The following is a 27,739-nucleotide window of genomic DNA, read 5'->3' on the forward strand; positions in this document are numbered from 1 at the left end:
CTCAACCCTATCCACCTTATTCTATTCTTTTTACCCTTATTTTGTACTTTCAATCCTGAGCATTTTGGCCTCAATTTCCTTTCCAACATTGTATTACGATTTCAATCCTTCTGCTGTTTTCTTTTGAAAACCTGCCCGTCCACACTTACCCATACTGTTTACTCCACAGCTCACTCCCAGGGGAGCCTGAGAGGGCTTCTGTCCCCTCCAGATGCCCTTCATACAAAGCTCTCCCATCCCTCTCAGTAGCAGTTCTTAACTGAGAGTCAGTTCATCAGGGTACAGGGCTCTTATCCTGGTCCTTACACCCCTGGGAAGTCTACAAATCAACTAACACGGCATGTGAACCTCAGCGGGTCATGTAACATACACCCTTCAAGGCAAAGGCTCAGAACAACTTGAGGCCTCAGAGGCACATCTGATCTAGAAAAGGTGAAGCAACCCCGGCCTGAAGGAATCAGAAAGCCTGGGACCGACACCCGCACAAGTGGCTGGGCCTGGAAACAGCGGCAGCGGACGTCCTTCACCTGGTGCCCTGTCAGCCGCCCAGGGCAGTAAAGCTCCTGGGCCAAAGCTGACGGTGCCTGGCACAGGGCAGCTCTGCCAGAAACCTCTGCTGAGTGAACCGGTGGAGGGAACAGAGAAGAACACGTCCAGTGTCAGGTGTGCTGAGCACAGGGGGCGAGAAGGGGTCGGAGGAGGGAGGGGCAGCAGCACCCACTGCCCGGGGGCAGCTCAGGCCGGGGCAGGACACGTGGACAGCACATCTTCCCCGTGGAGCTGGCAGCCCCTGTGTCCTGAGGCAAGGCAGGCGGTGGGCAAGAGGTGGTGAAGGAGAGCTGCGGACACGCGGGGCTCCGGGCACCCGGACACGCCCGCCTGTGACAACAGCGGTGACGAGAACGGCAACGGCAGGCACCGGAGGTACCTGCCGGCACATCGTGAACACAGTTTGGCAGGCACCGATCGTCACAGCCCCTGTAACAGCAAGGGAGGCCTAGGAAGGCAACAGACTCCGCAAGGTCATGCTGCTGGGGAGCCCCAGGTTAGGGCTTTGGAGTGTCGCCTGTCAGCCCCTAAGTCCAGTGGCTCCCAGGCTGCAGTGGGCACAGGGCTGGGGCTTCCTCAGAGGACACGGAGGGGGAACTCGTCAGTAAAGCGAGCTCTGACACTGGCCTCTGAAGTCAGACGCTGGGGTGCGCGAGCTGCACATCTGCAGGCAGGTGGTGTAAACTCCTGGGCCCGTTTCCTGGCCTCTAAAACGCGTGCACCAGCGGCACCAGACTCATGCTGCCGTGACAGGGACAGTGCCCGGCACTGGCTAGGAGCCTGGGACAGGGAAGACACGAGCACTTTCATCTCTACCAGAGGAAGGCCAGGCACAGGGCTGTTGGTCCCGCCCGGCCCGCGGCTGCGGGGACCAGCTGGCTTCCGCCTGTTCGGTAAATGGGACCTCCTCGTGGGACGTCACATACCGCAAGCACTGCTTCGCTCGGACGGAAGCAAGCGCAGGCCGAGGGGCCGAGCGCGGGCGCACCTACCTGTGTCGCTGAAGTCTATGAACTCCTTGGACAGGAGGTTGGTGAGGAGCTCCATGATGAGCAGCAGGTCCTGGTACTGCTCCTCCTCCTCCGCGGGGGCGTCGGCCCGCTGCCGCCCCACGTTGTTCCTGGAGTACACGCGCAGCAGGGTGAGGCACGCCTCGTACAGGTTCATGGCTTTGGACTGGGAAAAAGCAGGCAGAGGTCAGGCTGCTGGGGCAGCCTGGCTGGGGAACATAAACACTACAGAAGTCCAAGATGTAATCCAATAAATTTACTCTGAATTCCAACAGCAGCTCTAACGCTTGTCGTAAACTACATTACAGCACTGACAAAAATGAGAAAGCATAAAGATTACGGTTATATTTAAAACATTAGTGTTCTAACAATAAAATCTGACACTCTTTTTGTGTGCATTAGATTGTGCCTACTAGAGAGACAAGACAATTTTGGCGACAGAACCGCTTTACTCCTGCTCTTCAACTTCTTGTACGACGTGGATTACTTTAAGCTGTAGAATGGTTTAAGGTACAGAAGCACAGAGCACCAAGCATTCGAATAAACGGCACTGGCCTGAGCTCTGAACGGTGCGCCTGTGACGACCTTTGTAACACTGACCAAATGTAACCTCACTTTTAAGCCGGCTCCTTTGATCTACAACAACAACAAACACACAAATCACGAACATCTTTGCTGACTGAATATAAAAGAACTTAGTGTATCTGAACATTCATCTGACTTACAAAACGAAGATGCAAACTGCCACTTAAAATGCTAAGTCCTAGGGTTCTACCACTGAGCGATTTATTAAAATTTTCTACCATAATCCATTTGTTTTATCAAATATTCCTCAAGTGAATGAGTCTGACAGAGTAACATATTAGCCCAAAGAAATGCCTCATTATTAACATTTTTAGGGCAAGAATTTACATTCATTCAATATGCCTTCCTCTGAACTCTGAGTTCTTTTGAAAAATCTTTTGGAGGTATAGAAATATTACTTCAAATAACGTTCATTGAATCTGAAGCCAAGTATCTATCATTTTGTTATAGCTATCAGGAGTTCTGACCTGGAAGGGATCAAAGGAGACCGCGCTCACCTCTCCAAGATAGCATATCTGCTTATGTGCAACTTCAACAAAGACTTCTATGATGAGATTGACGGTCTCGGGGGTGTTTTTGTAAACTTCCATCAGTCCAATGCAATTGGTAAGGAAATCCATTAAAAAGTTAAAAAGGATGGCTACATTGTCAACCTGGGTAGCCTCAGCAATGCCACACAGGGCCTCCAGCGTGGCAGTGATCTCCTGCTTCACCTCCTCCTGCTGGCACATCTGCGGAAAGTTTTCCTGGTTTATCACTCTTAAGAATCGCTGCTGAAGAGGCTGAAGAACCTACAAAAATAAAGCGTGAATTTTTTAAAAGTCTGATTTACATGCTGTACAACCATTATGCTATACACCTTAAAGTTATACAATGATGTATGTCAATTACATCTCAGTAAAGCTGAAAAAAAGAAATTATTACTTATGGAAAAGAATATAAGTGCATGCTATCATCATACTTCCTTAAGTAATTTAAGTTCAAAAGAAGAAAAAAAAGACTTCCTTGATGCCATTCACAGGATTCTGCCACTATCTTCATCTCTTTCCCATTAGCAAAAAAAAAGAGAAGATATTTCACAAAGGGCAAGAGAGTAAATCTTTTACATTTTACGGGACATACTATCTCTGGCCCAACTATTCAATTACGATTTCACTGTAGTGCAGAAGTAGCCATGGAAAATATGTAATCAGTTAAGCATGACTGTGTTTCAATAAAACTTTATTTATAGGGATTTCCCTGGTGGTCCAGTGGCTTAAGACTCCACGTTCCCAATGCAGGGGGCCCGGGTTCAATCCCTGGTCAGGAAACTAGATCCCACGTGCCACAACTAGAAGTTTGCATGCTGCAACGAACACCCGTCACAGCCAAATATATAAATAATTTTTTTTTTTTTTTGCGGTACGCGGGCCTCTCACTCTTGTGGCCTCTCGCATTGCGGAGCACAGGCTCCGGACGCGCAGGCTCAGCGGCCATGGCTCACAGGCCCAGCCGCTCCGCGGCATGTGGGATCCTCCTGGACTGGGGCACGAACCCGTGTCCCCTGCATCGGCAGGTGGACTCTCAACCACTGCGCCACCAGGGAAGCCCTAAATAAATATTTTTTTTAAACTTTATTTATAAAAACAGCAGGCCAGATTTGGTCTGTGGGCTGCAATGTCCAGCCTCTGTCCTACTGGGTGAAGACCAACACAAAGCTCCAGCCTGTTTTTCCCCTTCCACCTCCCCTGGGTGTAAGAGTAAACAGGCACATTCATGAAGAGGATCTCTTAATTCTATTTAAAGCTGTACGTATGAAAATAAATGACTTAAACTGGAAACACATGGTCAGGCTGATTTCCATTCTGGCTCTGAAGTCGCAGACTACTGCCTATTTCTGTTACTGTGCCCTTTCTCAACACTAAGGGCATCCAGTCACAGGGATTACAGGCTGGCAACCTACATGCACTGGTAACTCTTGGTTCCCAATTTAAACCTTATTATATAAGACGACGTGTCCAGGGTGGTGGCTATGGCTTGAATTACATCCCGCCAAAATTCATGTGTTGAAGTCCGAACCCCTGGTACCTCAGAACATGACCTTATTTGGAAATAGGGCTGTTTCAGATGTAATTAGTTATTAAGGTGAGGTCCTTTGGGCGGGCCCCTAACCCAGTATGACTGGTGTTCCTATAAGAAGGGGAAATTTGGAACAGACATGGGCACACGGAGATGCAGGGGAATCAGGGTGATGCACCCACAAGCCGAGGAACGCCGCAGACTGCCAGCAAAGCACCAGGAGCTCCGGGAAAGGCCGGGAACCCCAGGCCCTCCATCACAGCCTCAGAAGGAACCAGCCCTGCCCACACCTTGATCTCGGATTTCTGGCCTCCAGAACCGTAAGACAGTAAATTTCCGTTGTTTAATCCGCTAAGTTTGTGGTATTTTGTCAAAGCGGCCCTAGCAAGCCAACACAGTGGTTAATTTGCATGTCCTTGTCCAAGACAAAGGAACATGTCACGGGTTCTTCATGGAGAAGCAACACACCAGCTCAGGCTGTCATTCGCGTTGGGGAAAAGGTGTCTAAAGTGCCGGGCACTCGACAGCGTTCAACGTCCTCACGCAAGCAGGTCAGCAGGTCGGACAAACTCTAAGCGCCAACCCACTCGTCAGGAGGGAAAACACCAGAAAAGCTATGTTTCCACAGACCGTCTGCGGCAACACATAGATGAAACCCCGGCAGGGCGATGCGGAAAAGCCGTCAAAGGCAGGGGAATGGTTTTTACCTCTGTCCAGTACTGCTGCTTGGTCTCTGCGTCCATGTGAGCGAAGCCCCCCAAGACGAGCGCCTTCATCAGCGTCCTCTGCACGGGGCTGGACAAGAAGTTCAGAGGTGGGCTTCGGCTGGCAAACTGCTTGGCTAGGTTCCACCAGCTTTCGCACTGGATCACCAGGTTTGCCCTGCAGGGAGAGGCAGGACGCGTTACTTCCTTACGCTGCATGTGCCCTAAGTAAACAAAGTGCACGGCTACAAGCTTCAACTTCTGTTTAAAGTCCAGCACAGACAACTTGGTATAGACTTTGGAGTCTTGTATTCAGACCCAACTAGCCGTTTGTCAATGTAAAGTTTATTTAGTCTCTCTTAATTATCAGTTTCCTGATCTATAAGATAAAGATAACAACAGTAATAACAGCCCTAAATTTCATGGCTGAGACTGATGAAATGATTAAATCAGATACTTCATATGAAGTGTTTGCAACAGTACCTAATAAATTACAAGAATTCAATAAATAGTAGCCAATGACAGTAGTAATAACAATCATTTTCCCATGTAGTAAGAAAACTGAAAACATCTCCAGAATTTGTTGTAGAAAGCACTAAAAATTTTACTTTGCAAAATTAAATTAATTGTCAAATTGTCAGTTTTTCTCATCTTTAAAATGGGATAATACTAATGCGATAGCTGAAAATTCAAATAAGACTATTCTATATTAAAACTGTAAATTACTAAATTAAATGTTACTCATAAAGATTCTTTGATAACAAATCCTTGAACATCTATGCAATCTTCAATCGTAACATGGAAAAGCCCTGTTTGCATTTGTAACAAGACTATGATATATTTTTTAAAACACATTGCTCCAAGAACGCTGGGTCTACCTAAACCTTAGGACCGTGTAACCGTTCACCACTTGAAAAGACTCCACTGAAGTCACACGTCAGCTCACCTCTCCCTTCTCTCCACCAAAGTGACGAGCAGCTGCACCGTGTCATTTGCGAGGTCCTGCTCACTGCTGCACACCGAGAGGTTGCTGAGGACCTTCTGCAAGAGGTAGCCAACAATCCACTGAGAGCCCTCTGTGTCTGCTCCAAATGCTGTACTGAATGGCACGCTTATCTTCAGAGAAAACAAATTTTTTAAGGTCAGAAAGAAAGATCTGCCGGAAAAAGGAAAGAAAACAAAAACAAAAAACCCCGTAGAGAAATCAAACTGAAATTAGCACTAAATCTGAAGTACTGCTTACTTCACACCAATTTTCTAAATGTATTCATTTCCAAAGTCCAAAAAGGAACATCATCAATCCACTGACGTTTCCCAGTGTGGTTTTCCTATTAGCTTTAATTATTCTCATATTACATACACAGTCACACATTCACACCAAATACAAAGAACATAAATTAATCCATTCCCAAACAGTACTCTGAACTTAATATAGGTTAAAATAAGCAGAAATCACATGATATGCTCTAGGAAAAGTTAACAAAACGGCATGCTGTCCACACAGTTTTCTCCAGTGTGGAAGATGCTCAGCTCTTACATTCTGATGAGAAAATCACCAAGAAAAAAGTTCTCATTTCTATAATTCCCATGCTCATAAATCCAAACGAAATCAAACAGTTTTACATTCTGACCTGATCGTACAGTTTCTCATCCACCAGGAGATAAGTCTTTGCCCAGCGTTTTAGAAACCAAACAATATCTTTGCCCATCTGAGGGCTTAGCAGGTGCGTGAGATCTGCCCTTATTGCCCGAGACTCAACTTCTGAAACTCTGAGCACAGCAGACAACAGCCTGTAGGTACAAAAAGGAAGTCATTTATTCCTTTATCAGTTTATTGGCTGTCTAACCATATTTTTTTCCTAAAAAGCCCTTTTCTGTTTCTCAACTCTCTGAAGTTTTCTTCAAGAGGGTTGGAGACAGATGCCCCATTTTACTGCTGACCTTTCAGGAAGCAGGAGAAAAGGAAGAGAGTCATGGCTGGACTAGTCATGGCCTCTGTTGGGCTGTGATTACACGTGCGAGTCTCAGCACTACTGTCTGAAGAGATTTTTCAGGTTCAAAACAGAGAAATGCACACAGTTAAAAGCTACTTAAAACCCACGGACACTGGTCGTTTTATGGTGTGGGGACCGGCCAGCGACTCACCCAAAATGTTCTGAATACTCAGTCTTGTCTCTAAATCTGACAGTCCTATTTATTTCCTAACAAACTTGACTTTTAACGTTATTTTTAAATAAAAATGTTGCTAGAATTACCTACATAAGTGCATGTATTGTCCTTTCTACACGACCGAATTCATATGCTGAGCAGCGTTAAAAAAAAAAGAAAAAAAGGCTTTGTTCTGGGTTTGGAAGGGGGCACAAGGGATCTATATTTAACCTGACTTTAGCTAAAAGGCAAAGAAGCAAAGGACTTAGGCGAAAGAGCCCATCATGACACCATTCTAGGAATATCAGCGTGAAGGCAGGAACGCTGCTTTCATCGCTGCTCTCAGGGTGAGTGAAGCCATCTCCCTGCTGTGAAACCTCACGGCAGTTTCAGCCCCTCACCCACTGCTACCTCCTTCGCAGCTGGCGACATCCCCCTTCTCTGACCTTCTTCTTTACACAGGCGGGTTTAAGGTCTTCTTGTTTCACTACATGCACTCGCTATGCCAACAGTGCTCACAGTTTTAAAAATGATTTTACAGTGTATGTGAGCAAAACTAAGCCAACGATCTCACAATGCATTTTAAGTTGAAGTATCAAATTTTCCCCATAAGAATAAAGAGCTTAAATATGTAATCTGCAGGCTCTCAGAACGTGCACTAAGCAATCACAGTAACCATGTAAATGTATGCACTGGGATGTAACTATCCTAGAATTCTGATGCCCATCACCATCCATGTGAAAGAGAAACAAGTTTTTCTTTCACAGTTGGAAGCTTTACACTTTCTTTTTCGCCTTAAATTTTTATTCCTATTTCATTTCCCCGCAGACTATTATCCTAATATAATAAACTTCTTACACTCGCTTTATCGATCACACCATATACTTCTCTGAAACAAGTATGTATAGGTATTAAAATATAATTTTTAAAAATCTCCAGTGATAAGACTGTGTTAAAAATGTCTTCTGGATTGAGTTATCGTTACAAAACTTAGTAGTACACAATTGAGCAAAATATCACACAAATTTAAATAAATTATTAAACACATTTATTAAAAATGAAACTTTACGTACAACACAGGGAATATAGCCAATATTTTATAATAACTATAAATGGAGTATAAACTTAAAAAATTGTGAATTACTATATTCTACACCAGTAACTTACACAATATTGTAGGCCAGCTATACTGCAATTTAAAAAAATTAAAATAAATAAAACGGATGTATCTTAATAAGATTAATGTGGCAGGGTTTGATTTTTCCAAATTAGTCCATGTGTAATTCGATTCCTGTTTTTCATTTCAATAGATATGAGCACTGAGAAAACGCGTTCACATAAATTAATGGGAGGCGTCTTTAGAACAGTGGGGTCCCTCAAGTACGTGACGTAAAGCTCACGCTGACGGCACCCTGTAACACCGACAGGTCTGTAACACCCTGAGGTCTGCACACCTGGCCCTCGGGCAGCCGGCCTCCTTCCCACGGCACTAACAGTCTGTTAACAACCGCACCACTCCCTTACTTCTTCCCTCTCCCACACGAGGAGCTTGAAAGGGGGAGCAATCTGTCTGCTCTAGAACAGTGCCTGGTACGGAGTAAGCACTCGATAGTTACTTGTCAAATGATGATTTCTTCAAGAAATGCAAACCACTTTCTTAGTAAGCAAGGCCTGTCTCCCTCCTGCCGTTCAATGTCACACTCGCTCTTTGTACTGAAGAACAACGGTGACTCCTGTTGTTCCGGTCCCCACCTCAACCCTTCACAGGCTTTGCTCTCAGACACCAAAATGTTTTGCTCCCCCACTGATACCCAAGACTGCAAAAATTGAAAAAGCACTGAAAATACAAGGAAAGCATTCCTGAGGGTACTGCCCAGGCAAGAACAGTGACACAGAATACAACAGGACAGCACCCTGAAATGAACTGACTCTGCAGGTAACATTCACCATGAACCAAACCAAAGCAATTACTCCACCTAACGCTGAAAGCAATCCCAAAAGGAAGAAATAAAACTTTTCCAATAGAGCATTGTCATTGACATTTTATTTCAAATCAGAGAATCCAACAATAAAGGAAATAAATTCCCAAACATTTCCTTGATATCCACTTAACAGTTTAATTTAAAAAAAACATATTTTCTATTGCACAGGTTTAAATGGTATCTATGTTATTTTGCATTAAAATAAAAAGAATGAGGGGACAGCACCTTGTTTGAGTTCATGATTTTGCAAGAGACAAAAACCAATATTATGTCATTATTCTCTCTGTCTGCAACCTAAAGTTTAAGATGCTGAAACTTAAATTGCTGTTTTCAGATCCACTTTTAGGAGGATATTTAGTTCACGTTCATCCCTCCTAACTTCACCATCAAGAATTAATGGAAGTTTTACCACTCCTCTCAGGAAGATCACAGTGAATTCTTTCATTTGAGGCACACTGCCATCTTATAACAGGGCTCTCAAGGTTCACACACACTCAGGACAAATATTTCTACTTTATGAGAGGCCAGGAAAGCCACCGGAAAGTCATTCCAGCTTCCTGAACAATAAATACGTGTTCACGTTCACCTGGTTTCTAAGAATGTGCCATTCTTGGTGCTTTCACTCAGGCGCCTGAACCCGCATTAGCACTGCTTTCTGATGGTCAAGGGATGTGTCTGCAGGAATTAGACCAAATGTCCCTTCAAGGCCTCACTGCATCCAGAATAATCTTATACTTGTCCTCCTCGGTACTGGACACAGCTGTCAATTCCCACCAGAGTGGCACCGCTTAAATGTGCTGAGTACTTGCCATCCTTGTTTGTTTCAAGGCTTCTCCGAGTTTTATCTTCTTTCGTGTGTCAGCTTTACAACCCGCCTGTCACTCGAGTCATCTACCCGTCAACTCAGAACTTATAAAACAGAATAAATTACAAGAGCACAGCTATAGAGGTCATATTACCTAATCACAGAATCTGTTCTGTTGTACCCTGGGATGGAAGAAGCCTTTTCTCCTGGAGATCCCAAAATTTGAAGTGTTGTATTAATGTCAACTTCAGATGAATGCTTAATGGAATATTCCATTATTTCTGGAGGTATTAGCGGAGTCTCTCCCTGAGTATCATCAGCTAAGAGGTAGCCTTCAGTTTAAAAAAAATTAAAAATGAACACTTAACAATCTACATTTAACAAATTGTACTATAAATGTTTTCAGTTTTATCTGATTTATATACACCATATAAATTGATGTAAAAGTAAATTATAAATGTTAATATGTTAATTCAAGTTTGATGAGAAACTTGCTGTTTCTAAGATAATTAACCCTCAAAAAACACAGGAAAGGACAAAGTTTTATTCACCAACTTTATAATTCATACTGACATGTAGGCTTTTTACTCTGTGATCTTTTAATAATTTTCAGTACTATATTCTGTAAAGTTAATAGGAATTCTACTATTATCTTTATCAAAAGTCAATATTTGGGAATGCCTTTCCAAACATTAAAGTTGTTTTTTTTTTCCCTGATTATTTAAAATACAGAAACACTGACAACATGGTTACAGAAGAAGACCCTAAAGAAAAGTAAGACTGCTGGGATTTGAACTCTGGCTCCAGACATTAACACCAGTGTGACCAGGGCTGGTCTCTAAGTCTCAGATTCTTTGCGTATAAGACGGGGTGATAATTAATAACGATAGTAATAATAACAGCAACAAGGACAACCATAATACCTAATAATAGTACTAATGCAGAGGCTACAATGAATGTCACATAAAACATGTGGTACAGAACAGGCACTGAACACGTGCCAGCCAGTACTGTAGAGAAAAGCAGCCGTAGCTCTGTGACATACAACAGCTGTGTCCAGATCTCAGGCCAACCCTACGTATGAACTACCATTATTAACTCAGGAAGCTTCTCTTAGGGCTGAGACTGCTCTGCTGGCAATTACATTTTACAAAGAAACAACCAACCGACCTGTAACTAAAATAAGCCAGTGGATATCTTCATACAGATCATCCAGCACCTTGCTGTCGGCAGAGCCTGAAGCAGGTGAAGCGAGGAGCTGCTGTTGCCGCCGCTGCAACTGCCCGTGGAGCCGCGTTACTCTTTCCTCTAATAAACTACAAGAAGGAAAATATCAACGGCTTCATGAAGCTCAGTAAGCAAAGACCCAGAACGACTTATTGCCACTTATTAGACAGCAGAAATTAAGATGTTAGCACAAAACACATATACAAAAATATTTATTATGTACACAATGTTCTCATGGCGCTATAAGAATTGTGATTTATTGTTTATGACATAGAATTAAAACAACGCTTTACAAACAATCAAGGTTTATTACAACAGGCATTTGAAAACCGGTTATTCCAAGATGTTACTGATACGGGTCCCATCACTTCTCATACCATGTTTTCCATAATCTCTCTGCCATCTATGCTGTGGTACCTGGGCTCCAAATGTACAAAAGCCAAGGAACGCAATCGTGAGTGGGTTTCTGTCCATTTGTTCCGTGTGCTGGGGTACGGGGAGGGGGTGTTTAAAGTCTTTAAACACTTTAAGTGCTCGCCGGGGGATTGTGAATAGACAGTATTTGTCCATGGGGTGTCTTTGGACTGTGTGTACCTTGTCAGGAGAGGTATGCAGTGCTCTGCAGCAATGCGTCCTAGCATTCCTACACTGGCTAGTTGATCTGAAAACTGGTCTCGATCATCCTCCTGAAGTTCACTTATCTCTTCTTCCTCACGAGAGGCCACTCCGTTGGCAGTCTGTTATCGATGAAAGAAATAAAGACGGAGCTGTCACGTAACCGCAACACCACACTCGAAGAGGAAGGCCGAGCAGAGCCATGCCGGCCGCCCAGGCAGGTACCAACAAGGGGGAAACTCGAAGAGCAAGAGTGGGGGTATGGCCCCCCCACTATCGCACGTAAACACAGCCAGTGCACACCTCCCACCCACCTCCCACACCAGAGACTTCAACTTCTGTCACTGAAAAGATCTGACACCTTTAAGATCCACAGTCCTTTGGATATCACCTGACAACTAGCAGGGCACAGGTGGGTTACTGAAAACTAAGGAGATGAAGGTAACTACAAGCCACATCCCACAAAACACGAACCTGTTTAGACTTCTGCTCTCCATCTGAAGCTCTCAGCAAGTCCTCTGAAGGAGCTCACCTATGTTTCTAGTATTTATTATATGATGAAATAGATTTTTAATTACAATCTGGCTTAAAACTTACCAAATTCCTTGTGCCATCGGGAGCTGCTAGGTGGCACTGAATGTAGGAATTGAACACTTGAACTGCGTGTTGGGTGAAAAAGCCTTTGTGGAAATGCTTGTCATCTTGGACCAGCGTCAGCCAGGACTCCAGCAGCCTGTCGTATGCTTCCATGTACACCATGTCGTCTTTATCCAGCTGAGAGCAAAGGACATTCACAAGACAGATGGCCAGAGAGTAAGACGGACATCACAGCAAGCATCCCACAGCCAGACAGACAGGGTTACAGGTTTTCCTTTAACAAAGGTTCCCAATTATTCATCAATGATCAAGCTAACTGAGCTCGTCTTAAAATTAACTGATCAATTCAAACATTGCAGTAAATATGTATAGGCTTTTTATTAAACTTTCTAAAATCTTTCTAACTTAATCTAAATTCTTAGGCAAATAGGAATTCATGTTTATTTCTGTAAAAGACTAGCCATTCGGCGCTTTGCAGATGTGTTTTTCAAACAAAAATAATGTTAATGTTTTTCTGTAGTCAAGATGAGAACTGTTAGATTAAAGTAAGATTAAATGATTTTAGAAAAACTGAAGAATGATGAGAACAGACTGGCCTAATTAGCATGTTTAAGAACACATGGGGAGAGCTACACAGATGCTCCTTGACATTTTATTAGAAACCAGGAAGGCAAGGATGGGCCTCAAAGAAGCCGGAGGAGGGCGCAGAGGCAGGAGGACACTCGGGAACAGCGCAGCACGTGTGAGGACCCACGGGGAAGCCCCGTGGACGGCGAGCAGACAGACTGGAAGGAGCCAGGCCTGGATGCAACCACCATGTACAGGCTGGGTCCTAACACAGCTTCAGAGTAAAGGACTCCGCCACTTGAGGAGGAAGAGCTCACACGGAGGACGCCAGACAGCGCTGCTCATCTTCTCACATGCCGGCAAGAATCCACGTCCGAATTCTGCCATTAGTTAGTAATGTGGTACATAATTCAATCTTTGCATCGATTTCTTCATCCCCAATTCACTAGATCACTATTCAGTGAAACCCGGAACACTTAGGTGTCAAGCACTGTGGCTGGTGCAAAAACATAAATAACACACCATTCGTCGACTTTCAAGCGCAACCCAATGGAAAAAAGTGAGAAGCAAGCAGAGCACTTGCAGAAAATACACTACAGGCCACAAGAGATAAGCACACATTCCGGGGTCAGTTTTTAATAATGGCATCTCTCGTAAGTAATTTGTTAAAAATAAAGGAGCAGGGCCTTCGAGCTATGTATTCGACCTTAAAAGGTTTTGTTTGGCACAATCCACAGTTTCAGATGTTCTGTTAATAGGCAGCGAACCAGGAACCAGGAACACGAAAGGTCTACAGGTCTGGTCTACAACTTGCTCTCCTCGTTTCCAAAACAGACAGGCCTCAACCTACAAATACACCAACTCTAGAACCTCCATCAGAGAACGCCACCCCAAACTGTTATTTCAGCAATTTGTCAATGACTCAAAAAAGAAAGTAATGGGAGATCTATTTCTAGTATTCCAGCGTAAGCTGGACCATCAGGATACCACCTCCAGATTAGAATACACAAGCACCTAAGGAACTGCTTCCAGTGAATGGTGTTTTATGTCTTTTGCTTTTATTAACCCACGGAATACAAAGAAAAATTGTCATATTCTGGATCAAATGAACCTTTAAATTTTTAAAAAATATTTAAAAGTAATTTTGTGCGGACTTCCCTGGTGGCGCAGTGGTTGAGAATCCGCCTGCCAATGCAGGGGACACAGGTTCGATCCCTGGTCTGGGAAGATCCCACATGCTGCGGAACAGCTAAGCCCGTGCACCACAACTACTGAGCCTACGCACCACAACTACTGAGCCTGCATGCTGCAACTACTGAAGCCCGTGCGCCTAGAGCCGTGCTCCGCAACAAGAGAAGCCATCACAATGAGAAGCCCGCGCACTGCAATGAAGACCGAACACAGCCAAACATAAATAAATTTATTTTTTTAAAGTAATTTTGTGAAAACTTTACATCAGACTAAAGGGAAAGTGAAAAAAAATTCACTAGATAATTTTATTAAGATTTTAAAATAGCAAACCCAAATTTTATTCCTATTTTTCTGGCCTTGAAAGTGTTTATACTGAAAACAGGCAACATTCTTTGAATGTAACTAACTAGGACATGTTCACGTTGTGAATACTGGACTCTTACTATTACCTGTGGTGTTTGTGCCCTACAAAGTCCCCGCAAACACTGAATTAGCTAATACTCTGGTCGCTGCAGCTTTCACCATGCGCAGGTGGAGAGGTCAATAACCACCTTGTTTATGTGTGTTTCTGTGTACAGACACCTTATTTCACATGCACTGCTGATTCATGGCCAGCAGCCTGTCCCGCAAAGCTCATCTAACACCCACATTTTCTCCCTAAGGCTCACCCCACCCTCCCTGCACTTGGGCACAACACCTGGAGGCCATCGGAAACAGCAAAATCATCCTATCAGTCATTGCACTGCAAGAACTTCAATATTTTGTGACAGAATTTTGGAAAATGCCGTTTCACACAAAAATGCGAAAAACGAAGCACTGGAGACCATGAGAAGGACACCTGTTTATGGTGTGAGGGTGAAAACAACAAGGCAGAGGGCGACTACCCGGCTTGACCCCTGCTGGGAACAAGCAAGACGGCGGATCATAATTTTCGTCACTCTTTGCACACACATGTCCACGAATAATCATGAAAAGTTCCACAAGTGCTGATTTTGGGGTTGCAAAGGATTTTTAGCAAGGAAGTGAATTTGTAAATATGGAATCCACAAATGATGAGGACCAACCGTACTTGCAAACTCTAACCCTAGGAGGCTCTAACTTACTACTCATGCTGGCTCTGCTCGCTCAGGTACCACCAAAATGCTTCACACTTTTTAAAACCTTGACAGCACATAATTTTGTTGAAGGACAGCCATATTCCTGGTTCCATAAATGCAGTATAACATATTCATTTAGGTTTATAAATACCAATAAAAATGATCAAATCAACCAATATTTTCATTACATCATTTATTTCCTTCCAACCCCTTTTGTAAATACTGCTTTCACCATCAATACAATTACAAACCATATTAAGTAAATGCTGTTGCATGAACACCAAAAAAGATACAGAAATACTCTAAACTCACAAAATATTGGGTGAAGGTTTTCCACGGAATAACTGACTGGATGGGAATGCCATATTTTTGTTTTGTCCTTGGAAATATACTGCTTGCGCATAAATTATTGAGCTTGAGAAAACTGATCACCTAAAACTCAGTCCCAGATTTCACTTATACTATCAATTTTACCAACGTTATTACAGCTCAGAGTGCTGCTGTCTCTTTACATTCACCTTCTGATTTGTTTTATCACTGAAACATCTTATTCTGACAATTTCCTTTTCTTTGTTACTATGGGCAGAAAAATGAAAAATTCTGAATTTCAAATAGCATCCAATGAAATGTTAAAAACAACAATTAACAACAAAACGTAAAAGATGGTTATTTCAAGACTTCTTGAAAGACTGTGCTATATTTTGGAAAATGCAATTAGAAAACTGAAAAATAATGAAGAGTAGCCATTTATTCTATTTGTGGTGATTCATTTCACTACTATACCATCCTTGTAGGTGACTCTATCATTCTTCCATTTTCTTATTCTTTTAGTCTCTTTTTTACTATGGATGGGAGTTGATGAGTAATGGTGAAATACTTCCCAAGATCATGAAATAGCAAAATGCTTCAAGATATGGGAGAAATCAGATCACTAAAAATCCATAATGTGTTTTAGATTTATACTAAGATTAATTACATGGTAATAAGGGTTCTTTTCGTTCTAAAGTCTCTAAGAAAGAATAAAAGTCATGAAAAACTGACATTTAAAATAGAACTGTTCAAAAACGAAACTCAAAAACTAGACCCTGGTGGTATATTGAGGGTTAAACAATGTTGTAAGAAAGAGCTGAATAAAACCTGTTCCAGCATCATCTGTTGTCATGGGATTGAGGATTCCGTATCAGTCACTATATGAAGCTTTGCAAGAGATTTTTTCTTTTTCTTTTTACTTATTATTAGGAAACATTCCTCTGAGAAGCAGGTGTGCTTCCTCTTTTTGCATGAGATCCTCCTAAGGAACTGTATCTTCAGCCCCTTCTAAAAAGTCAAACTTGTATGTACAGATATTACAGCCTGAATATCAAGACTGCTCTTTTTCGCTAGGCTTGACTTTCTACTCTAATTGTCTTTGGCAAGTTCTGAAAAGATTATTTCATTCTAAATGTTCTTTTTGTAAGCCATCAGAAATTTTGCATGAAACAAAAAATTATTAAAAAAATTAAATAATCTCTATTATAGTTTTCACGACTATGCTTATTACCTTTGTTCTATCTCTCCAGGACACATCCACTCTTTTAAAGGCTGACCGATTCATGGAAGAGCAGCTGTGAAAGGTAGCCTTACCTAGACCAAGACACATCTGAGGGGTTAACTGAAAACGGAACTGATTTAAGAATGTCTACTTAACAGGAGAGTCACTCGGTGATTTGTGTATGAGAATATTTGCTGCAGCATTACTGAAAACAGTACAAATAACTCTATTGAACCATTCACTGAATGATTCCCCTAATTTTTTACATTAAAAACGTAACTTCTAACACCAATTAATGACATAAAATTATCATAATATAAAGGTACTATATAGGTCTACGTGTGAATAAACAGATGCCAAGAAAGTGATAAATGATGGATTATTGGAGAATTTTAACGTCATGCACTGTTTGAATTATTTTCACCAATGAGCATATACCATTTTCACATTACAACTGTATTCTGAAATAATATTAGGAAGAAAATTACAAGAAATAGATATATTCCACTCTAATAAATGCATTATTAGAAAAATGTATCTTTGTATTTGGATCAAGAAAAAAAGAAAAAAGAAAACCTGAATACTCCCATAACTAACTGTTTAAACTTTTCAGTTTAAATTTTTCCCCCAAAGAAAATACCAGGCTTAGTAAATTTACACGTGAGATCTACTGAACTAGCAAAAAACAAAACAAAAACAACCAATCTTATACAAACTGATCCACAGAAAGAGGAAAAGAGAATGAGTTGGACGGTGATCCAGTAAGTGCCGTAACCCTGACACCAAACAAATCCAGCCGTTCACAACGGCCATGACACGTGCTCAAGCTGGGCTGACAGAAATGCAGGGGCAATTCTAAGATTAGAAACGTTATGAAACCAATTTATCACACCAACGGATTAAGCAGAAACACAGTTAATAATATTCAATACTCAGTCATGTTGCGATTCTGATAAAGGAGACCTCAAAAACCTTTAGCAAACGTTACTCCTAATGATGAACCAGAAAAGATTTCTATTACCACTTGTATTCAACACTGCACCGTAAGAAAAAGAAACGTATCGTATGATAAGCATCAGAAATACAAATTGTGACTACTGAAAAGACTAAAAAGCTTCTAAAGACAAGTTGTTAGAATCAATAAGAATTTTGAAGAAGTAGTAAATATCAGATCAACATACAAATACCAACTTCACTTCTCTATGCCAGCAGCAATCTCAAAAATGAGGCTTACAAAAGATATATTTATAACAGCAACAAATATAAAAGGTACTGAAGAAAATTTTAGACCTAAATTAGTATAAGTACCACATTTATGGATAGAGTTAATAGAGATGTCCACTCTTCACTAAAGAATCCCTAAAATCCCAGGCACAATCCAATCTGAAAAACTGCAAAATTTATATAGAAGAATAAAAAGCCAAATATATCCAAGATTCCTTCTGAAAATCTGGGGTGGGAGGGGGATAGGAATTGACATCCTCTTAAAACAAAGCAAAACAGGGCTTCCCTGGTGGCGCAGTGGTTAAGAATCCGCCTGCCAATGCAAGGGGCACAGGTTTGAGCCCTGGTCCGGGAAGATCCCACATGCCACAAAGCAACTAAGCCCGTGCGCCACAACTATCTGAGCCTGCACTCTAGAGCCCATGAGCCACAACTACTGAAGTCCACGTGCCTAGAGCCCATGCTCCTCAACAAGAGAAGCCACTGTAATAAGAAGCCCACGCACCACAACGAAGACCCAACGCAGCCATCAATCAATCAATCAATAAATAAAAAACAAAGCAAAACATAGGTGCAAAACTAGACTAACTGACCAATGGAAGTGATTAGAGAGCTCAGGAAGGAACCACTAATATGTGAACACTAGATATATGACACTAATAGTCCTACAAATCATTGAGAAATGAATGGCTATTCGGTGAATGTTGCTGGCAGCAAAGGAAACGAGCAACAAAGCAAAAAGACAACCTAACAAATGGAGAAAAAATATTTGCAAACCATACATTTGATAAGGGGTTAATATCCAAAATATATAAGAAACTCTTGCCACTCTAAAATAAAATAAATTGGGCTTCCCTGGTGGCACAGTGGTTTGAGAGTCCACCTGCCGATGCAGGGGACGCGGGTTCGTGCCCCGGTCTGGGAAGATCCCACATGCCGCGGGGCGGCTGGGCCCGTGAGCCATGGCCGCTGAGCCTGCGCACCGCAATGGGAGAGGCCACAACAGTGAGAGGCCCATGTACCACAAAAAAAAAAATTAATTAAATTAAATTAAATAATTAAAAACCCAACAAACAAAAGCAAAAAAAAAAACACATTAAAGAAACAGATTAAGAATATGATTAAGGCTGGGAGATCAAGATGGCGGAAGAGAAGAATGTGGAGCTCACCCCCTCCCATAAATACATTAAAACTACATCTACATGTGGAAGAATTCTCACAGAATACCCACTGAACGCTGACAAAAGACCTCATACAACCAAAACTGGAAGAAAGATCATCACGTAGCCAGGCAGGACAAAAAGGAAAAAAAAAAAAAAAAGGAATTGGGGTGGGACCCGTGTCTCTGGGAGGGAGCTCTGAAAAAGGAAAGGTGCCCTCACCCTGGGAACCTCCTTCACCAGCTGCGAGATGAGCAGGACACACAGGGAGCTTCAGAGACTCGGAGGAGAGCACAGCAGGTGGACTGCGGGAGGCAGAACAGAGAGACATGCAGAGGGTCCTGGCCATCTCCCTTGCACTCCCCAGGCCTAGATGCATCTGCTGGTGCGGGCAGGGACTGGGGGCTGAACTCGGGCTTCAGAGGACACATGCAGGGGGAGGACTGGGGTTGGCTGTGTGGAGACAGCCTGAAGGGGCTGAAGCGTAGTCCAAGCCACAACCAGAGGTGTGTGCAGGAATGAGCCCAAGTCCACCACAAAAGCCCCATTGTTAGTGCCCATGAAGGGTGGGCCAGGACCACCACAGAAACTTCATAAACTGATGAATGAATTCCGCAAGGTAGCAGGATATGAGATTAACATGCAAAAATGGCTGCATTTCTTTACACTAATAATGAAATATCAGAAAGGGAAAGTAAAAAAGTAATCCCTTTTAAAATCACATACAAAAAAATAAAATACTTAGGAATAAACCTGACCAAGGAGGTGAAAGACTTATATGCTGAGAACTATAAAAACTTGATAAAGGAAACTGAAGATGGTACAAAGAAATGCAAAGACATCCCATCCTCTTGTACTGGAAGAATTAATATTGTTAAAATGGCCATACTACCCAAAACAATCTACAGATTTAATGCAATCCCCACAAAATTACCCACGACATTTTTCACAGAACTAGAATAAATAATCCTAAAATTTATATGGAACCACAAAAGATCCAGGATTGCCAAAGCAATTTTGAGGAAAAAGAACAAATCTGGAGGCATAACCCACCCAGACTTCAGACAATACTACAAAGCTATGGTAATCAAAACAGTGTGGTACTGGCACAAAAACAGACATATGTATTAATGGAACAGAATAGAGAGCCCAGAAATAAACTAACTACAGTCAATTAATCTTCAACAAAGGAGGCAAAAATATACAATGGGAGAAAGAGTCAGCAGTGGTGCTGGGAAAGTTGGACAGCTGCATGTAAATTACTGAAGTTAGAACACACCCTCACACCATGCACAAAAATGAACTCAAAATGGCTTAAAGACTTAAATATAAGACATGATGCCATAAAACTCCTAGAAGAGAGCACAGGCAAAATAACATTCTCTGAGATAAGTCATAGCAAAGTTTTCTTAGGTCAGTCTCCCAAGGCAGTAAAAATAAAAGCAAAAATAAACAAACGGGACCTAATCAAACTTGTAAGCTTTTGCACAGTACAGGAAACCATAAACAGAACAAAAAGACAACCTACTGACTGGGAGAAAATATTTGCAAACGATGCAGCTGACAAGGGTTTAGTTTCCAAAATATACACAAAGCTCAAACAACTTAATAACAAACAAACAAACAACCCAATCAAAAAAAGTGAGCAGAAGACCTAGTCATTTCTCCGAGGAAGACATACAGATGGCCAACAGGCATGTGAAAAGATACTCAACTTCGATAATTATCAGAGAAATGCAAATCGTAACTACAATGAGGTATCACCTCACACCAGTCAGAATGGCCATCCTTAAAAATTCTGCAGGGACTTCCCTGGTTGCGCAGCGGTTAAGAATCCACCTGCCAATGCAGGGGACACAGGTTCGATCCCTGGTCTGGGAAGATCCCACATGTCGCAGAGCAACTAAGCCCCAGTGCAGCCAAAAAAAAAAAAAAAGAAAGATTATAAATAAACTTATTTTACAAAGCAGAAACAGACTCACAGACATAGAAGACAAACTTAAGGTTACCAAAGGGGAGAGGGAGGGAGGGAGGGTTAAATTAGGAGTCTGGGATTAGCAGATACAAACTAGTATAAATAAAATAGATAAACAACAAGGTCCTATTGTATAGCACAAAGAACTATATTCAATATCTTGTAATAAACCATAAAGGAAAAGAACATATATATATTCAGATATATATCTTAATCACTTTGGTGTACACCAGAAACTAACACAAATTGTAAATCAACTATACTTCAATTAAAAAAAAAAAAAAAGAATCTGATTAAAACCTGGGCAGAGCCCCCAAATAGACATTTTTCCAAAAAAGATGTACAAATGGCCAACACGTACATGAAAGATGCTTAACGTTACTAATCATCAGGAAAATGCAAATTAAAACCACAAGGAGATTATCACCTCACACCTGTTAGAATGGCCACCATCAAAAAGAGATAACAAGCATCAGTGACAATACGGAGAAAAGAGAACAATTGTGCATTGTTGGTGGGACTGAAACTGGTACAGCCACTGTGGAAAGCAGTATGAAGGTTCTTCAAAAAATTAAAAACAGAACTGCCATATGATCCAGAAATTCCACTTCGGGGTATTTTCCAAAGGAGACAAAAACACTAACTCCAAAAGATATATGCCCTCCCATGTTCATAGCATCATTATTGACAACAGTCAAGACATGGAAACAACCTAAGTGTCAATGGATGGATGAATGAATAAGAAATTGTGGCACACATAACAATGGGATATTATTCAGCCATAAAAGAAAAGAGGAAATCCCATCATGTTTTGTGACAACATGGATGACCTTGAGGGCACTACGCTAAGTGAAGGAATCAGACAGCGAGACAAATGCTATATGGAATCTTAACAGATCAGATTTGGGGTTACCAGAGGTGCGGTATCGGGGGCGGGAAACTGGAGGAATTGTGGTCAAAAGTTACAAACTTCCAGTCATATGATAATTAAGTTCTGGGGATGTTAACGCACACATGGTGACTACAGCTAACACTGCTGTGTGGTGTACAGGAAAGCTGTTCAGAGAGAAGATCTTTCTTTGTTTTTTTGTTTTGCTTTGTTTTGTTTTTGCGGTACGCGGGCCTCTCACTGCTCTGGCCTCTCCCGCCGCGGAGCACAGGCTCCAGACGCGCAGGCTCAGCGGCCATGGCCCACGGGCCCAGCCACTCCACGGCATGTGGGATCCTCCCGGACCGGGGCACGAACCCGCGTCCCCTGCATCGGCAGGCGGACTCCCAACCACTGCACCACCAGGGAAGCCCCAGAGAGAAGATCTTAACAGTTCTCATGACAAGGAAAAAATTTTATTCTTTTCTTTTTATTGTGTCTATGAGATAATGAATGTTAATTAAACCTATTGTGATAATCATTTCACAATACATATAAACCAAACTATAGATGTGTAAATCAAAATTACGCTGTACACCTTAAACTTATATGGTGAGCTATGTGAATCGTTTCTTAATAAAACTGCCAGCAAAAGAAGAAAAGGAAACAGAAATATAAATGAATGAATGAATGTATGTATGTATGCTGCTGACAAAACCTGTTATCCATATGGGAAAAAGTGAAATGGGATCCCTACTTGATACCATATTCGAAGGTAAATTCTAAGATGGTAATGTCATGAAAGGCAAACTTTTAAAGCATTTAGAAGAAAACACTGGAAGGGTAGGTGTCTGAAACAAGAAACTAATAAAACAAATTATTAAAAAAATGTCAATAAGTTCATTTGACAATGACAACTACACTAAGATGAAGAACATTTGTTCACCAAAAGATACCATCAAGTCTAGGGACTTCCCTGGTGGTCCAGTGGGTAAGACTCCACCCTCCTAATGCAGGGGGCCCGGGTTCAATACCTGGTTGGGGAACTAGATCCCACATGCATGCCGCAACTAAAAGTCCACATGCCACAGCTAAGGAGTCCCCAGGGCACAGCTAAAAGATCCCGCAACTAAGACACAGCGCAGCCAAAATAAATAAATATTTTAAAATACCATTAAGTCTAAATGCAATATGGTATGATATAACTGGATCCTCGAACAATAAAAGAACATGGTTGGAAAAATGGTTAAACCCAAATAAAGCCTACATATTAGCTAATAAAAATACACCCATGTTGGGACATCCCTGGTGGCACAGTGGTTAAGAATCCGCCTGCCAATGCAGGGGACACAGGTTAGAGCCCTGGTCCAGGAAGATCCCACATGCCATGGAGCAACTAACCCTGTGTGCCACAACTACTGAGCCTGCGCTCTAAAGCCCGCGAGCCACAACTACTGAGCATGTGTGCCACAACTACTGAAGCCCATGCACCTAGAACCCGTGTTCCACAAGAGAAGTCACCGCAATGAGAAGCCTGTGCACCGCAACACAGAGTAGCCCCCGCTCGCCACAACTAGAGAAAGCCCACACACAGCAATGAAGACCCAACCCAGCCAAAAATAAATAGATAAATAAATTTGTTTTTAAAAATGCACCAATGTTAATCTCTTAGTTTTAATAAATGTACCATGGCTATACAAGATGGTAATATTAGGGGAAACTAGGTATATGGGAATACCGTACTAGCTTTGCAACTTTTCTGTAAATCTAAAAGTATTCCAAATAAAAAAAAAAAAAAGATACCATAAAGTGAAAAGAGGAGCCACAAAACTAGGAGATCTGCAATACAAATAAACCAATAAGAAATGAGTGTGCAGACTATATAAAGAATTTCTTTAAATCAGTAAGGAAAAGACAATCTGATAGGAAAACAAGCAACAGAGTAAACAAGCATTTCATAATAATAATCATGGGAATTATGTATTGATATGTATGAAAAGATGCTCAATGTTATTAGTACCTGGGAAAGCAAATTAAGATCATATTTCATACTGTGAGTCTGGCAGAAGCTGTGCTGGTGAAGATGTGGGTCACAGGAATGCAGACACCACCGTGAGCATGGAGTCCAGTCACTTGAGCAAACGATGGGAAACTATCCTTTTTTTATTATTATTATTCATTTATTTTATTTATTTGACTGCGCCTGGTCTTAGTTGCAGCACGTGGGACCTTTAGTTGTGGCATGCGGACTCTTAGTTGCGGCATGCGGGATCTAGTTCCCTGACCAGGGATCGAACCCAGGCCCCCTGCACTGGGAGCACAGAGTCTTATCACTGGACCACCAGGGAAGTCCCGGGAAACTATCTTTGAAAACTGAACGTTACATAGCCTATGATCCAAAACTTCCATTCTGAGGTTTAGACCTTAGGAAAGTCTCACGAAAGTTGCTAGGAAAAACGTTCAGTGGAAGAACGTTTACTTTAACACCGTAACGGCAGAAAAGGGAAACCCAAAATCTCCTTTACGGCAGAATGGGAAAACAAGGTGTGGTATAATATTCACACAACGACACAGCTTACCATATAAATGATCAGAGAATTTAAGACAAGGGAATGTTAAAATTTAGAACAGCGGCCACCTCTCCTGCAGGGGGGGCGGGGGGGCCGTGCAGCTAGCAACAGGAGTGGATGAGCACTCCAGTTACAGCAACCTCAGGACCAGGAAAGTTCTTGAGTTGGGCTGTGGGCTCTCCCACAGTCGCTTTGTTATCTGTTTTATTTTTTCTCTTCATCATATATGATATAATAAAGTCATTGATGCTGGTTCTGAGGACAGAAGAAAAGGCATATAAAATGGCCAGGTAGCCTTTCTGAAGAGCCGACCAGATAGTGGAAGTGGAGCAGAAGAAGCAGCGGACCTTCCGCAAGTTCACCTGCCGCGGCGTGGACCTCGACCAGCTGCTGGACATGTCCTATGAGCAGCTGATGCAGCTGTACAGCGCGCGGCGGCGGCGGCGGCTGCACCGCGGCCTCCGGAGGAAGCAGCACGCACTGCCGCAGCGGCTGCGCAAAGCCAAGAAGGAGGCGCCGCCCACGGAGAAGCCCGAGGTGGTGAAGACGCGCCTGCGCGACATGATCATCCTGCCCGAGCTGGTGGGCAGCATGGTGGGCGTCTACGATGGCAAGACTTTCAACCAGGTGGAAATCAAGCCTGAGATGATCGGCCACTACCTAGGCAAGTTCTCCATCACCTACAAGCCTGTGAAGCACGGCCGGCCCGGCACTGGGGCCACCCACTCCTCCCGCTTCATCCCCCTTAAGTAGCCTGCTGGCCAATAAAGGTAGAGACTTGTCTAAAAAAGTAAATAAATAAATAAATAAAAATTTTTAAAGGCCAGGTAGAGGCGTCGGACGGTAGAATGTGGGAACAGTGGGCATGACGGGAGATGGGGGAGGCACTCGCCTCTCCCGCTCTGCTGGTGAGGGCGGTTCGGCGTTCCTTCCTTCCTCACAGTGTCAGTTGGAATCAGGTTGGCAATAGGACATCTGCACGAGTTGCTGTGTGGCTGACAGGGTCTTGGTGCTCTGGCCTGATGTTAGGCCTGAGCGTCTGAGGTGGGAGAGCTGAGTTCAGGACATTGGTCCACCAGGGACCTCGCGGTCCCACGTAATATCAAGCGGTGAGAGCTCTCCCAGAGATCTCTGTCTCAACGCTAAGACCCAGCTCCACCCAGCGGCCAGCAAGCTCCAGTGCTGGGCACCCCATGCCAATCAACTAGCAAGACAGGAACGCAACCCCACCCATTAGCAGAGAGGCAGCCTAAAATCATAATAAGTTCACAGACACCCCAAAACACACCACTGGACGCAGCCCTGCCCACCAGAAAGACAAGATGCAGCCACACCCACCAGAACACAGGCACCAGTCCCCTCCACCAGGAAGCCTATGCAACCCACTGAACCAACCTCATCCACTGGGGGCAGACACCAAAAACAACGGGAACTACGAACCTGCAGCCTGTGAAAAGGAGACCCCAAACACAGTTAGTTAAGCAAAATGAGAAGACAGAGAAATATGCAGCAGATAAAGGAGAAAGGTAAAACCCACCAGACCAAACAAATGAAGAGGAAATAGGCAGTCTACCTGAAAAAGAATTCAGAGTAATGACAGCAAAGATGATCCAAAATCTTGAAAGTGGAACGGAGAAAATACAAGAAAGGTTTAACAAGGACCTAGAAGAACTAAAGAGCAAATAAACAATGATGAACAACACAATAAATTAATTAAAAATTCTCTAAAAGGAATGAATAGCAGAATAACTGAGGCAGAAGACCAGATAAGTGACCTGGAAGATAAAATAGTGGAAACAACTACTGCAGAGTAGAATAAAGAAAAAAGAATGAAAAGAATTGAGGACAGTCTCAGAGACCTCTGGGACAACATTAACCGTACCAACAGTCGAATTACAGGGGTCCCAGAAGAAGAAGAGAAAGAGAAAGAGTCTGAGAAAATTTCTGGAGAGATTATAGTTGAAAACTTCCCTAACATGAGAAAGGAAACAGTCAATCAAGTCCAGGAAGCACAGAGAGTCCCATACAGGATAAATCCAAGGAGAAACACACCAAGACACATACTAACCCAAGTATCAAAAATTAAATACAAAGAAAACATATTAAAAGCAGCAAGGGAAAAGCAACAAATAACATACAAGGGAATCCCCATAAGGTTAACAGTTGATATTTCAGCAGAAACTCTGCAAGCCAGAAGGGAGTGGCAGGACATATTTAAAGTGATGAAAGGGAAAAACCTACAACCAAGATTACTCTACCCAGCAAGGATCTCATTCAGATTCGACAGAGAAATTGAAACATTTACAGACAAGCAAAAGTTACGAGAATTCAGTACCACCAAACCAGCTTTACAATAAATAAAGGAACTTCTCTAGACAGGAAACACAGGAGAAGGAAAAGACCTACAAAAACAAACCCAAAACAATTAAGAAAATGGTAATAGGCACATACATATTGATAATTACCTTAAATGTAAATGAATTAAATGCTCCAACCAAAAGACACAGACTGGCTGAATGGACACAAAAACAAGACCCGTATATATGCTGTCTACAAGACACCCACTTCAGACCTAGGGACACATACAGACTGAAAGTGAGGGGATGGAAAAAGATATTCCATGCAAATGGAAATCAAAAGAAAGCTGGAGTAGCAATTCTCATATCGGACAAAATAGACTTTAAAATAAAGACTAATACAAGAGACAAAGAAGGACGCTACATAATGATCAAAGGATCAATCCAGGAAGAAGATATAATAATTGTAAATATTTCGGCATCCAACACAGGAGCACCTCAATACATAAGGCAAATGCTAACACCCATAAAAAGGGAAATCGACAGTAACACAATCATAGTAGGGGGCTTTAACACCCCACTTTCACCAATGGACAGATCATCCAAAATGCAAATAAGTAAGGAAACACAAGCTTTAAATGACACATTAAACAAGATGGACTTAACTGATACTTCTATGACATTCCATCTAAAAACAAAAGAATACACTTTCTTCTCAAGTGCTCATGCAACATTCTCTAGGATAGGTCATATCTTGGGTCACAAATCAAGCCTTGGTAAATTTAAGAAAGTTGAAAGCATATCAAGTATCTTTTCCGACCACAACACTATGAGACTAGATATCAATTACAGAAAAAAAAAACTGTAAAAAATACAAACGTGGAAGCTAAACTAAATAACGCTACTAAATAACCAAGAGATTACTGAAAAAAGTCAAAGAGGAAATCAAAAAATGCCAAGAAACAAATGACAATGAAAA

General features: G+C 42.3%; 2 protein-coding genes across 6 annotated transcripts in view; one reads left to right on the top strand and one right to left on the bottom strand.

Annotated features, from left to right (window-relative positions):
• Positions 1 to 27,739, bottom strand: part of XPO4 (exportin 4) — a 109,640-nt gene that overhangs the window by 11,409 nt on the left and 70,492 nt on the right. For all 5 annotated transcript variants that reach the window (XM_032610978.1, XM_032610974.1, XM_032610975.1 and 2 more), the window contains 9 exons: positions 12,281 to 12,457; positions 11,663 to 11,805; positions 11,012 to 11,157; positions 9,996 to 10,173; positions 6,538 to 6,697; positions 5,853 to 6,022; positions 4,910 to 5,084; positions 2,642 to 2,935; positions 1,542 to 1,725 (listed from right to left, as the gene is read on the bottom strand). In XM_032610978.1, the coding sequence (XP_032466869.1) occupies positions 1,542 to 1,725; positions 2,642 to 2,935; positions 4,910 to 5,084; positions 5,853 to 6,022; positions 6,538 to 6,697; positions 9,996 to 10,173; positions 11,012 to 11,157; positions 11,663 to 11,805; positions 12,281 to 12,457 (1,627 nt within the window). The remainder of the gene's footprint in view (positions 1 to 1,541; positions 1,726 to 2,641; positions 2,936 to 4,909; positions 5,085 to 5,852; positions 6,023 to 6,537; positions 6,698 to 9,995; positions 10,174 to 11,011; positions 11,158 to 11,662; positions 11,806 to 12,280; positions 12,458 to 27,739) is intronic.
• Positions 24,767 to 25,253, top strand: LOC116743001 (40S ribosomal protein S15-like; the record flags this gene model as incomplete). Its single annotated transcript, XM_032610980.1, has 1 exon — positions 24,767 to 25,253. A coding segment is annotated over one exon (450 nt), but the record flags the coding sequence as incomplete, so codon positions are not given.

The sequence above is a fragment of the Phocoena sinus genome, chromosome 18 (genome assembly GCF_008692025.1).
Source record: "Phocoena sinus isolate mPhoSin1 chromosome 18, mPhoSin1.pri, whole genome shotgun sequence".
Lineage (NCBI taxonomy): Eukaryota > Metazoa > Chordata > Mammalia > Artiodactyla > Phocoenidae > Phocoena > Phocoena sinus.